The sequence below is a fragment of the Mesoplodon bidens genome, assembly GCF_964165515.1.
Source record: "Mesoplodon bidens genome assembly, chromosome: 1".
NCBI lineage: Eukaryota > Metazoa > Chordata > Mammalia > Artiodactyla > Ziphiidae > Mesoplodon > Mesoplodon bidens.
In genome coordinates, this window is record NC_138176.1 from 33,792,715 (window position 1) to 33,806,810 (window position 14,096).

Consider the following 14,096-nt stretch of genomic DNA (forward strand, 5'->3'; position numbering starts at 1 on the left):
GATTTTCCCCCCAAGACTACTTTGGCTATTCGGGGTCTTATGTGTTTCCATACAAATTTTAAGATTTTTTATTTCATTTTTTAATGTTTATCTTGTAATGCTATATCTAACACTAGGACACTTTGTCCTTGAAAATGAAAGGTTTTAAAATATTTTAATGTATTGTATTAATATTACATTTGCCTATACATAATATAGTTAATGATGACATTTAAGATCCTTTAAAAATCAGAATGGAATAACTATGGTTTTGACACCTAAAATGAAGCCACATAGTCATTGTGGATGTGTTTAGACATGTTCCTGCATCACTGAGAACTTGAATTCCCAACTGTGTCAAACTCAAGGACTCCCCAGCCATTTTCAAAACAATATATGCTAACAGGTGCTTGCTACAACTTTGTATTTTCAAAGTTCCCCTCCCCCTTCACAACTATGTAACCATTTCGAACCCCAACCAATTCTTGCTTACAAGCATCCTTACATATTGTCATCTACAATTCTAATTCTTGACAAAAAATTTATGTGCCCTTGTGGTTTTCTGCCTTTATAAATTTCCCCGTTTTGTAGTCTTGAAGAACACAATTTAAGTGCTTCTTGGATCTGTGTTTCCTGGGCTACAGTGCTAACAAACCCCAAATAAACATCGCTTGATTTCAACCAGATCTACATTCTTGGAATTCGTGGTTAACACTAACTTAATTCAAACATCTTGAATGACCAAAGATAAAGTAATTATATAAGTAAATGTACATGACTCTTTCCTTGAAACTCCACATCTACCCCACCAAAATAAACATTGGAAGGTAGAGACTGTAATTTTTTATTTTTCAAATGAGTGAAAGGAAGATTCTGGGTAAACAGAAATGTCCAGTGTCACATAGCTCATAATTAATAAAACCAGGATTTAAACTGAGATTTTCCGATGCCCACTGTGATGCACTCTCATATATACCACACCTGCCTCAAGAACGATTTTAGAAAAACAAAACCAAACCCCAAAAATGTTACTCTGAATACACACCCAACTGATTGCTCACAAAATAACAGGCTTCACAATAAATAGATGTCCCTGAACTCCAAGGAAAAAGGATCACAGATTCTCAAGAGATGAAATCAAATATAGGCATTCTCCCCTCTCCATAACCAAAGAGGGAAAACTTGCTCAGGTAACTGAGGGAAGAGCCAATCTCAAGAATTTAGTGGGGAGGGCTTGAGAAACCATGGCTCAAGCCTCCCAGTTGCTTCCAGACACAACTGCTTCTGTTGCCTTTTGGAGTCTGTCTTTGTCAGAAATAATGGAATGAAGTATGCACAGTGTTAACCAAAATTTTAGAAAAGACTTGATTGAAGTAGGAAGGTGTTTACTGGGGATTTGTTAGGACTGCAGCCCAGGAGACACAGACTCAAGAAACACTTGAATTGTGTTCCACTGGACTACAAAATGATGGAGGCTTATAAAGGGGAAGACTGCAAGATCACAATTAGTTACATGAGTTGTTTATCAAGAATTATAATTGGATATGGCAATAAGTAAGAGTTTTTGTTAAGTAAACATTGGTTGGGGTCAGAAACTGTTGCACAGTTATAAGGGGAGATCTTGAGACATAAGGGTGCAGCTGGCAGGAGTTGTTCTGAATAGGGCTGGTCCTGTCCTTGGGTCTGGTAAAGGTCAAAGAAATTTCAAGTTCTCAGTGGTGCAGAGACATGCCTTTGACCAGATCCTCAATAGCTGCCTGACTCCATTTTTGTATGCCTGAACTGTGATTATGCCATTATAATTTCAATTTGTCATCAACAGCAAAGAAGGGAGATTTTACACAGAACAACATGTATGGATTCAGTGGAGGATGAGAGGCAGGGACTTCATTAAACAGACCTATAGCATGGAACCACCAGAACATGCAGACCCAAACAGGAGATGACACTTAGTAGTCATGATGATCTAAATATCACTGGAATGGTAAACACTACTAGATCACTTATGACAGTGTTTTACAAATATGTGTTCTATAAGGATATCATCATATTTGTTCAAAATTGATTAGTGCCGTTATTTCTAAGCTTTTTTAGTAAGAAAAAATAAATTTTTGTCAAGACCTAATCAAAGTTTTATTCTTCATGTTTACATGGATTCATGTTTTATTCCTCACGTAACAGAGCATTCTCACACCATAATATCTCTTATGATGCTCTCAACGACCTTTCCTAAAGGTAAAATTATTTCCATTTTATGGATGGGCCTTGGAGATTCAGTACATGTGTGCAGGACACAGTATCTGCAGGTGGTAGAGCTGCAACTGGAACCCGTATCTCCTGAATCATGCATGCTTCCCTCTAAGCAAACACTCAGTTCACCAGGATCACCACACTTACTGAATATGTACCAGGATTCAGTATTTTGTGATTCATCCTCGTCAGTGACTTTGCAAATACATCAATTTAGTTAATAATTGTTGCACCAGTTGATTAAAATGGGGGTCAGAAAAGTTTAGTTGTGTAACCTTTAAACTTGAGTGAGTCCAAGATCTGGTGTAACCTTCAATTAGAAAAAAGAGAAGTAGTAACTTGCTGCCTAACTTACACAGCCCTAAACTCTAAAAGCACTAGCTTATTTTGGACGAAGTAAGTATAGTCACTTTCTTTAGAACAACTTATTCCTTGAGAAATGAATGTCCCTGCTCTGCTCTACCTTCCTTCTGTTGAAGCCATTTCTTTTTATAGGATGAAAGAGTCAAAGATAATTTAAAGATTGAAGGTATCTCTGAGATCAGTCATCTAATCTTTCTTTTTTTAATGAGCAATAAATGACAGTGGATAAAGTGTCCTCATTGCATTAGTACAAGCCCTTGTGTTAGAATCTGTTTTTCAACTCCCAGTACAGTGACATCTCACATCAAATAGCATTTCTGTTGCTGTCCAAATGAACAGGAGAACATAAATATTAAGCCCTCCATTGTCACAGAGTAATGCAAACTTCAGGTTGGCTGGAGTTGTGGATTAGAGGTTTTCTTTTTAATGAATAGAACTTATTTTTTAGAGCAGTTTTAGGTTCAAAGTAAAACTAAGCAAAAAGTACATAGTTCTCATGCACACCCTACACACACAGCCTATCCTACCATCAGCAACCCTCACCAATGTGGTACATTTGTTACTATCAGTGATACAACACTTGATACATTATAAACCAAAGTTCATAGATTACGTTAGGGTTCACTCTTAATTTTGTACATTCTATGGATTTTGACAAATGTAGAATGACATGTATTATACAGAATAGTTTCACTGACCTAAAAATCCTGTGTGCACCATCTATGCATCCCTCCTTCCCAAGCCTCTGGGAACCACTGATCTTATATTGTCTCCATAGTTTTCTGGAATGTTTCAGAGCTGGAATTAGACAGTATGTAGCATTCAAATTGGTTTCTTTCACTTAGTAACCTGCTTAAGGTTCCACCGTGTGTTTTCATGGCTTGATACTTCACTTCCTTTTAACAATGAATAATATTCCATTCAATTGATGTATCACAGTTTGTTTATACATTCACCAACTGAAAGACATCTTGGTTGCTCCCAGGTTTTGACATAAATTTATGAATAAAGCAACTATAAACATTAATTTTATAAATAAACATGTTTTTGTGAAAAAAGTAACTATAAACATTCATGTGTAGGTTTTTGTGCGGACGTAAGTTCTCAACTCATTTGAGCCAATACCAAGGAGCGCGATTGCTGGATCATATGGTAAGTGATCATATGGTATAGCTCTCTGTTTATTTAGACTGCTTGGTTTCTTTCATCAGCGTTTTGTAGTTTTCTTCATATAGATCATGTATATATTTTGTCCAATTTATATCTAAATGTCTCATTTTTTGGTTAATGTAAATTTCAAATCCCAATTGCTGATATATAGGAAATCAATTGACTTATACAAAACAATGTACCCTGCAACCCTGCTATAATTGCTTATTAATTCTAGGAGGTTTTTGGAGGCGAGGGGGCTCAATTTGGGCAATTTCCTACATAGACAGTTATGTTATCTGAAAACAGTTTTATTTTTTTTCACGATCTCTATACTTTTTATTTCCTTTCTTGTCTTATTGCATTAGATAGCATTTTCTGTATGATGTTCAATAGAAGTGGTGAAGGAGGGGACATCTTGCCTTGTACCTGATCTTAGCAGGAAAGCTTCTAGTTCTTCAGCCTTAATGAGGATGGTAGCTGTAGGCATTTTGTGGATGTGTATTGAGTCAAGAAAGTTCCCTCCCTATTCCTAGTTTGCTAAGAATTTTTATCATGGATGACATTTGGTTTTTGCCAAATGTTTTTTCTACATCTGTTGATATGATCGTGTTGATTTCTGTCTTAGCCTGTTGCTATGATGAAGTACATTAGTTGATTTGCAAAGAAGGAATCAGTCTTGTATACTTAAAATAAATCCTACTTGATCATAGTGTATAATTCTTTTAATACATTGTTGAATTCAATTTTCTAATATTTTGTTGAGGATTTTTGCATGTGTGTTCCTGAGAGATATGTCTGTAGTTTTATTTTCTTACAATATCTTTGTCTGGTTTTGGTATTAGAATAATGCTAGTCTCATAGGATGAGTTAGGAAGAATTTCTTCTGCTCCTGTCTTCTGGCAGAGATTGTATATAGAATTGGTACAATTTCTTCCCTAAATATTTGATAGAATTTACCAGTGAACCCATCTGAGTTGGTGCTTTGTGGTTTTGAGGGTATTAATTATTGACTCAATTGTTTAATAAAGAGCTACTCAGATTGTATATTTATTCTAGTGTGAGTTTCGGCAGAGTGTGTTTAAAGAATTGGTCCATTTTATCTAAGTCATCTAATTTGTCAGCACAGAGTTCTTCACTATATTCCTTTATTATCCTTCTAATTGCTTTGGTATCAGTAGAGATGGCCCCTCTTTTAATTCTGACATTAATAATTTGTGTCTTCTCTCTTTTTTCTTGGCTAGCCTGGCTAGAAGCTTGTCAATTTTATTGACCCTTTCAACGATCTAGCATTGGGCTTTATTGATTTTTCTCTATTGATTTCTTATTTTCAATTTCATTGGTTTCTGCTGATTTTTGTTTTTTCTTCGCTGACTTTGTATATAATTTGCTCTTTTTTCTCTAATTTCCTAAGATGGATGTTTACATCATTAATCTTAAATCTTCCTTCTTTTCTAATATATGAATGCAATGCTCTAAATTTCCCTCTAAGCACTCCTTTCACTACATCCCATAAATTTTGATAAGTTATATTTTCATTTAATTTTGTTCAAAATTCTTCTAATTCTCTTGAGATTTCTCTTTGACCTATGTTTATTTAGAAGTATGTTGTTTAATCTCCAAATATTTCAAGATTTTCCATCTAATTTTTTGTTATCGTAAGAGAATACTATAAGCAGCTAATGCCAACAAATTGGATAACCTAAAAGAAATGAATAAATTTCTAGAAACATACAACCTTCCAAGACTGAATCAGAAAGAAATAGACAATCTGAACAGACTGATCACTAGTAGTGAAACTGAATTTGTAATTTAAAAAAAAAAACAATCCCAGCAAACAAAAGCCCAGGACCAGATGGCTATATAGGGGAATTCCACCAAACATATAAAGAAGAGCTAATACCTATCCTTCTCAAACTATTCCAAAAATTTGAAGAGGATGGAACACTCCAAACTTCATTCTACAAGACCACCATTATCCTGATACTAAAACCAGACAAAGACACTACAAAAAAAGAAACTTGCAGACCAATTCATCTCTGATGAATATAGGTGAAAAAAATCCTCAACAAAATATTAGCAAACTGAATTCTACATTATATAGAAAGTATCATACACCATGATGGGGGGGATTTATTCCAGGGATGTGAGGATGGTTTAATATTCAGATAACAATCACCACATTAACAAAAGGAAAAATAAAAATCACACGATCATCTCAATAGATGCAGAAAAACATCTGACAAAATTCAACATCCATTCATGATAAAAAGTCTAAGTTGGGGGACTTCCCTGGTGGCGCAGTGGTTGGGAATCCGCCTGCCAATGCAGGGGGCACGGGTTTGAGCCCTGGTCCGGGAGGATCCCACATGCCGCGGAGCGGCTGAGCCTGTGCGCCGCGGCTGCTGAGCCTGCGCTCTGGAGCCTGCGAGCCACAGCTAGAGAAGGCCCGCGCGCAGCGGCGAAGACCCAACACAGCCAAATATAGATAAATAAAATAAATAAATTTAAAAAAGAAAAGTCTAAGTTGGGATAGAGGGAACATACCGCAACATAATAAAGACCAGGTATGACAAACCCACAACTGGCGTTATACACAATGGTGAAAAGCTGAAAGATTTTCCTCTAAAATCAGGAACATGACAAGAATGTCCACTCTTGCCACTTTTGTTTAACATACTATTGGAACATACTCTCTAGCATCACTAATATCTTTGCTCTCATTTATTTCATTTATCCATAATCTATAATCACAAAATACATTATTGCTCCTATTGCAAATAAACTATTCAATTAAGAATAAAGAGGGCTTCCCTGGTGGCGCAGTGGTTGAGAGTCCGCCTGCCGATGCAGGGGACACGGGTTCGTGCCCCAGTCCGGGAAGATCCCACATGCCGCAGAGCGGCTGGGCCCATGAGCCATGGCCGCTGAGCCTGTGCTCCGCAATGGGAGAGGCCACAGCAGTGAGAGGCCCGCGTAACATCAAAAAAAAAAAAAAAGAATAAAGAGAATTAATATTATCAGTATTCAATTTAATATTAATTTTCTTAATATTCAATATTAATATTCTTACTATTCAATTAAGAATAATAGGGCTTCCCTGGTGGCGCAGTGGTTGAGAGTCCGCCTGCCGATGCAGGGGACACGGGTTTGTGCCCCGGTCCGGGAAGATCCCACATGCCGCGGAGTGGCTGGGCCCGTGAGCCATGGCCGCTGAGCCTGCGCGTCCGGAGCCTGTGCTCCACAACGGGAGAGGCCACGACAGTGAGAGGCCCGCGTACCGAAAAAAAAAAGAATAATAAAAAGTGTTATGTTACCTTCCATTATTTCTTCCATCATTTCTTCTGTAATGCTCTTCCTTTGTTTATGTAAATTAGAGGGTTTTTTTAACCTATATTATCTTTCTTCTCTCTGAAAAACTTTTTAATATTTCTTGCCAGTCAAGTATTTGAGACAAATTCTCTCAATTTTGTTTTTCTGAGAGTCCTCATTTCTCCTTCACTTTTTTTTTTTTTTTTTTGGTGGTACGTGTGCCTCTCATTGTTGTGGCCTCTACCGTTGCGGAGCACAGGCTCCGGATGCGCAGGCTCAGCAGCCATGGCTCACGGGCCCAGCCTCTCCGCGGCATGTGGGATCTTCCCGGACGAGGGCACAAACCCGTGTCCCCTGCATCGGCAGGCGGACTCCCAACCACTGAGCCACCAGGGAAGCCCTCTCCTTCACTTTTAAAGATAATTTCACTGGACACATAAATCAAAGTTGGTGGGGTTTTTTTCTTTCAAATATTTCAAATATTTCACTCCACTCTCTTTCTGCTTGCATAGATTTTGAAGAGAATCCCAGTATAATTCTTATCCTGTTCCTCTGTAGGTAAGATGTTTTCTTCCTCTGGCTTCTTTCAGATATTTTCTTTGTCTTTATATTCTGCATTTGAATATGATGTGCCTACATGTAGACTTTGGGGTATTTTTCCTACTTGATGTTCTCTGAGTTTCCTGAATCTGCGGCATGGTGTCTGACATTAATTTTGGGAAATTCTCTGAAATTACTGCTCAAATATTTCTTCTGTAGATCTATTTGCTTTTAAACAATTGTTTTAATTGAAGCATAACATACATTGAGAAAAATATACATGTTCTAAATGTGCATGTCAACACACTAACACAATGTGAATATTTCTGTGTAACCAAGACAGATCATAAAAAAGAATTTCATAATTTATTTTTTCTACTGTACTGTTATGGACATTTCAGTTTCTTCCTGTGTGGGGCTATTTTTATTGGTGCTGTTATGTGCATCCCTATACATACCTTCTTCATATCCCAATGTATTACATTTCTGTTAAGTACGTAACTACAAGTGAAACTGCTGGACATGCATGTGTTTACTTCCAATAAATACTGCCAAATAATTGTCCAAATGGTTGAACCAATTTACAGTTTTACCCTGAGAATGCCAACTGTTTCGCTTTCTTGCCAACACTTAGTATAATTTTTTTTTCATTTTAACCATTCTGATGGCTATATAAGAATATCTCATTGAAATTTTAATTTGCATTTCCATGAAGCTTAATGTTGCTGAGCACTTTTTCAGATGTCCACTGGCAATAATGAGTCTTCATAGGTGAAAAACTAGTTTATTTTGAATATAAGCCAATATTTAGCTTCATACTTTTTTTTAAACAAATACAAGTGTCAGAGAGAAAACTCGGTAGTATGTACAAAGAATTATTTTACTTTCAACCATTTGAGGGTAAATTGCTGACCTGATCCCAAAGACCTGAATTACTTTAGTAAATGTTTCCTTAAAAGAAGGCAAATCCCCTATATAACTATAATAAACCCTTCAAAATCAAGAAATTAATACTGATGCAGTAGAAATTTCTAATTCTCACTTCCACTGGCATTTCAGGGATAAGTCCCAAAGATATTCTTTATCTCCCAGTTGCCTACACTTCAGAGATGTCATTAGACTAAAAAGTTCACAATCATAGCATCTTATTGCCATCACTTATGTTAAGTATAAAACAATGTGTGATGGAATATAGAAAAAAATAGAATCTCATGACTCCTTCTAGGGATTCTGTTCTTGTTCAGAGAGAAAAGACTAACACTTAGAACACATGATTAAAATATGAAAACATAGGTTAATATTTGACTGTAAGTTTGAAACACAAAGTAATGTGAACGTTTCATATCTTTATTTGGTGTTCACAGTAACACCAAACCAGAGGAATGAATTCCAACACTTATTGTTCATTCCTCCCAACTGCTGATCTCACTATTTCCCTACAGGCTTGAGCTGTTCGTGGACACAATTTCTCTCATTTTCAAATCCAAACCTCAAGTAAGTCTAGGTGACACTCAGCAAAGAGAGTTTTTCTGCCCTCTTCCCCTTTGTCCCTCTCTGTGCTTATCATTATGAGGACAAGCATGCTCTCTCTGGACTCCATGTTCTATCATTTCTTACCTGCATTAGGTACAAAAGAAGGAAAGTGTGAGACTGGCTCAGCAAATACTGACGCTTTTTATTTCGAACACGTGGAGGACAAATGGCCATGTATTGGCTTACACTAATCATTCCACTCTGTTTCACAGTGGTAACATAGTACCCACTCTTAGGTAAGTATGAGCATATGTGGTAGTCAGTACAAGTGTTACAGAATATAAAGACAGCACATACATCTGTGCAGTAAAACTCAGTAAACTTTCTTTTAATGGAGGTTGGATATTTGCTGGATATTGAGAGAATGTGGAGATATGAGATGGGAGGTCAGAGAGAGCATCGCTGGTAGCAAGAAGGAGGTGAATGACACCCCAGAGGAGAGCGAGTCACAGACAACAGCACAGCAGCAGCCGGGGAGTCTGCCCTTCATCACGCAGGAGTGAAGCAGAGCTGGTACGAGGGCGGAACACAGCCAAACCCACTAGAAACTGGGGTGCTGTTGATGTTCTTTGGGTCAAGCACAGATTTCAGGGTAAATTTCTGTAAAATGCTGGTCAGGAATAAAAACAGCTCCATGCAGAACAGGCCTTCTCCCATTCAATTTCGTTTTCCCAAAAATAACACACATAGGGGATTTGTTCCTTGAACACTGTGTTTTGAACTGTCACAAAATGTAAGAATGACTGAATGGATGGTGGGCTGGAAGGATGGTTAGATAGGCAGATGGACAGAAGGACAGACACACTCGCTCTTCACCTAGTATCTTCATGGGAACCTTTCATTCAACAAATATTTATTGAGTGTCAGCTCTATATCAAACACTTCATGATGCATTCCTACATTATAACTGCTCTTTTCCATTTCCAATTTCCATTAATCTTTGTAGAAACACCCCCACACTGCTTGTCCAGATGAGTTGAAAGAAGAAGGACTGAGAGGAGGGAACTCATATATGTGTGTTTCCCTTTCTACCTCTGGCACAAAATTCAGCCAAAGGTTTTTTTTCCTTCATGTGCTTTCAAAATCACATGTCTAAATGTGTCACTCTCCCACTTTAAAATATTAAATGTCTCTCCCATCTGTTTCATGAGATGAGGTCCAAATGGGTTGAGCTGGCCCTTTATATTCTGTTCCCAGTATGATGCTCCATATCATTCCGTCCATTCTTCATACCATCTACTCTCAACGCTAGCCATATCCACTCTTCATCAATCTCCAACACACCATGAAGTTCCTAGCTTTGTCTTGTGCTATTCCATTTGGTTAAGATGCATTTCTCTTATCCTTCCTTCAGGACCTATGTCCCATGTCATTTCCTCGTTATGACTTCTGAGATCTTCACAGGCAGTAGAAGCTTGCCCTCTCTGGGTTTCTTCAACATCACATTCATGCTTGAACTGAAGCATCAATCACCTTGAATCATAATTCTCTGTTTATTTATTTTTCTGCTATGCTAAAATGTGTGCTTTTGAAGGGAAGACTCGGTCCTCAACATCTTGGTATATACAGAGCAAGACCCAAAGCAGGCATCAAAAGCCATCAAATACATGAAGGTGAGTCCGTGGCCAGAGACTCAGCACACACTGTGGCTGTGGGGACCCAATATCCAAGACTTAGATCATGAGTGGAGGAAGATCACGGTGCTCTGGAACCACTGCAGAATATCCTGCCACATTCCAAGGACTCCCTGACACTGCAGTTGGCAGGTTCTGACCTTCTCAATCTAGAGGGAATGTCCTGCTCCTGTGAAAGTGCCCTGCCCTCTCTTCTTACCTTGCTCCTGTGAGGCAGCTCAAATTCCCTTTCTTCTGTTTGAACATTCCTTATTCCATTTTATGCCTCACTGTGGCGAATGAGTGAGCAGAAAACAGGCAGCTTCCCCTTCTGGTCTCATGAGCAGCCTGTGCTTTCCTCTCTCACAGCACTATTCAATGTTCTCTTTACTAATCTGTTTCCCTAACTAGGATGTGAGCCACTTAACCCCAGAGCTCAGCCTGAGGAGTCAGGGGTATCACATAGCAAATACTCAAACTTACGAACTTATGTACGTTTCTCATGGCAGCCAAGGAAAGTCTAAATGAGTTTCACCTGCTAAGAGGACCTCTTAGGTAGCTCAGTGATACAGCTAGAGGCATAATTCAATCAACCTATTTTCTAGCTTTCTCACTTTGGAAGAACTGGGTCACCTCCCTGAAGTTCCAATACTGGGGATGTATGGTGAGGGGAGGAAGCGCATGGGCATTGGGAGTGGTGCTCGTGATCATGGACAAAGAGCATTTCTACCAGCCCCAGAGTGGGCATCATTAAGTTCCAACCAATTCCAGAAAGGTATCTTGTTCCCTGAGCACCTAAGGAAATTAATTTTTATTACCTGCTGAGAAAGCCATGAAGTAGTCACTCTTCTTAAAGTTGCCACGCTCATCCAGGAAGTGGACTGGGTCAAACACCTCTGGGCTGGGGAATTCTTTGTCATCATGTAGCACAGAACTCAGCAACGTTACTATAGTCGTGCCCTGGAATGAAAGATGAAGATAAATGAATTATAAAGAGGTCGTGGAGCGGTAGAAATGTTAAAAGTCATTTAGTCCCATCTTTTGATCTAGAGATGAGGAGTCCCAGGTCCAAAGAAGGGTAGTGGCAATTCCAGACAGACAGACCAAGTAATAAACAGGGATGAGTTTAAGACCAGTGGCAGTGATGTTACTAAAGTGGCCTCCAATAGCATTTGAAGTACTGCGTACTTGGTTACTTGGGTGCTAGATCTCTGAATCCCCTCTACTTATCACAATGTTTGGACACTGCTGTCTGTATCCCACCCTTGACTCTATTTCATCATTTCAGCTTTCTTACATCTCATTTGTGGATCATAGTTTAAAATGGAAGCCTCTGAGGGCTCCTGAAAAGTCAGATGTATTTGGAATCTGTTTATAGGGCTTTTTAAAATAGAGGTCTGATCTGATTAAAAATGGCATCTGGGGCTTCCCTGGTGGCGCAGTGGTTGAGAGTCCACCTGCCGATGCAGGGGAGGCGGGTTCGTGCCCCGGTCTGGGAGGATCCCACGTGCCGCGGAGCGGCTGGGCCCGTGAGCCATGGCCACTGGGCCTGTGCGTCCGGAGCCTGTGCTCCGCAATGGGAGAGGCCACAACAGTGAGAGGCCCACATACCGCAAAAAAAAAAAAAAAAAAAAAAAAAAAAAATGGCATCTGGCAAATCCATACAGAGACAGATTAGTGGTTGTCGGGGGCTGGAAGGAGTGAGGAATGGGCAATGACTGCTTAACAGGTGGTGGATTTCCTTTTGCAGTGATGAAAATGTTCTGGAACTAGATAGTAGCTATGGTTGCACAACACTGTGAATGTACTAAATTTCACTGAATTGTACACTTTAAAATAGCTAAAATGGTCATTTTTATGTTATACTTACTTTACCACAGTAAGAAAGAAAATTTTCCCAAGAGGAAAAGTGACTTCTTAGATAATATCAACAAGTACACTAACAACTACTGAGCATTTATCTTTGGGATGAAATTTGTTTCTCTTAATTTTAAAATGTGGGGGGACCCTTCGTTATGGATGAATTCTAGATTAAAAAAACAAAGAGAGATGATAAAATTAGAAAAATTCTCATTTTTCAACAATTCAGGTAAAGATCATCAAGTAATGCTAAAACTGTTGGATGAATGATTTGGGAAACAGTATATTCACAAGGTCTTAAAGTACCATGCCATAGATTTTTAATTAATTACCTATGAAAACAGAACCTCAGCAATAGAGAGATATGGCAGATTTCTCCTTAATAAGTGATCACCTTAGCATCACCCATAATGGGATAAGCTGACATTACATGTCTTCAGCCGAAATGTGACGCAGTGGGACTTACACAACATCACCTAAGTAATTTTCTTGCCAAATACACACAACTGGAATCCAATCTCAAGAAAACAATCACATAAAGCCAGACTGAGGAACGTTTAACATGACAATTGTCCTGGACTCTTCGAAATTGTCAATGTATTAAAATGAAATAAACATAGGAAAAGGAACTGTTCTTGATAACAGGGGAGTAAAGGGGCAGATAATCAAATTAAATACTTGTTCCTTGATTGGACACTAGATGCCCCCTCAAAAAAAGCTACACAAGATATTTTAGGATAATTGAGAAAATGTAATGATAGTGTATATATATTAGAAAAAATGTTGCATAGATGGTAATTCCTTTAGTGTGAATGCTTTTACTGTTATGTAGATAAAGTCCTTGTTCACTTGTTCTAAGAAGATACACACTGAAGTATTTAGGTGTTAGGTGTGATAGACAGATGATAGACAGGTAGTTAAAATATAGATATATACACAATTTCATATATATTTCATATGTTATATACATATATCCATTGTACGTTTAAATACTATTTAAATTTTTAAATCTTTTAAATTCAAAATCGGGGGTAATTGCACCCCTTAAGTTTATTGTATTTAAGGTCTATAATTTTGCTTTTAAAATTATTGCCTTGTACATTTTAAAACAAATAATACAGGAAAATGTTACTTTAAGATTTTAAAAGCAGGTATATTTTCAGCAAATGGTGCTGGGACAAGTAGATAACCATAAAGAAAAGAAATGAAATATGATCATTACTTCGCTCCATAAGTAAAAATGAACTTTAAGTGGATCATAGAGCTAAATATAAACGCTAAAAGTATAAAACTTGAAAAAGAAAAGCATAAATATTTGATAGCATGTGCTGGATAATAAATATGACACAAAAGCCCAGCTCAAAAGAGAAATAATTGATAAATTGGACTTCATAAAAATTTTTAACTATGCTTTTTTTTTTAAACTTCTGCTCCTTGAAAGACATTTTTAGAAACCAAAAAAAGAAAGAAAAAGACACAAACTGGGAGTAAACATTT

General features: G+C 37.9%; 1 protein-coding gene across 1 annotated transcript in view; it reads right to left on the minus strand.

Annotated features, from left to right (window-relative positions):
- Positions 1–9,466: 9,466 nt before the first annotated feature.
- Positions 9,467–14,096, minus strand: part of LOC308624258 (cytochrome P450 2C18-like) — a gene marked incomplete at its 5' end in the record, with an annotated part of 44,932 nt that continues 40,302 nt past the window's right edge. The window contains 2 exon segments of the mRNA XM_081247351.1: positions 9,467–9,776; positions 11,558–11,699. Coding sequence (XP_081103477.1) covers positions 9,616–9,776; positions 11,558–11,699 — 303 coding nt within the window. The 3' untranslated portion in view covers positions 9,467–9,615.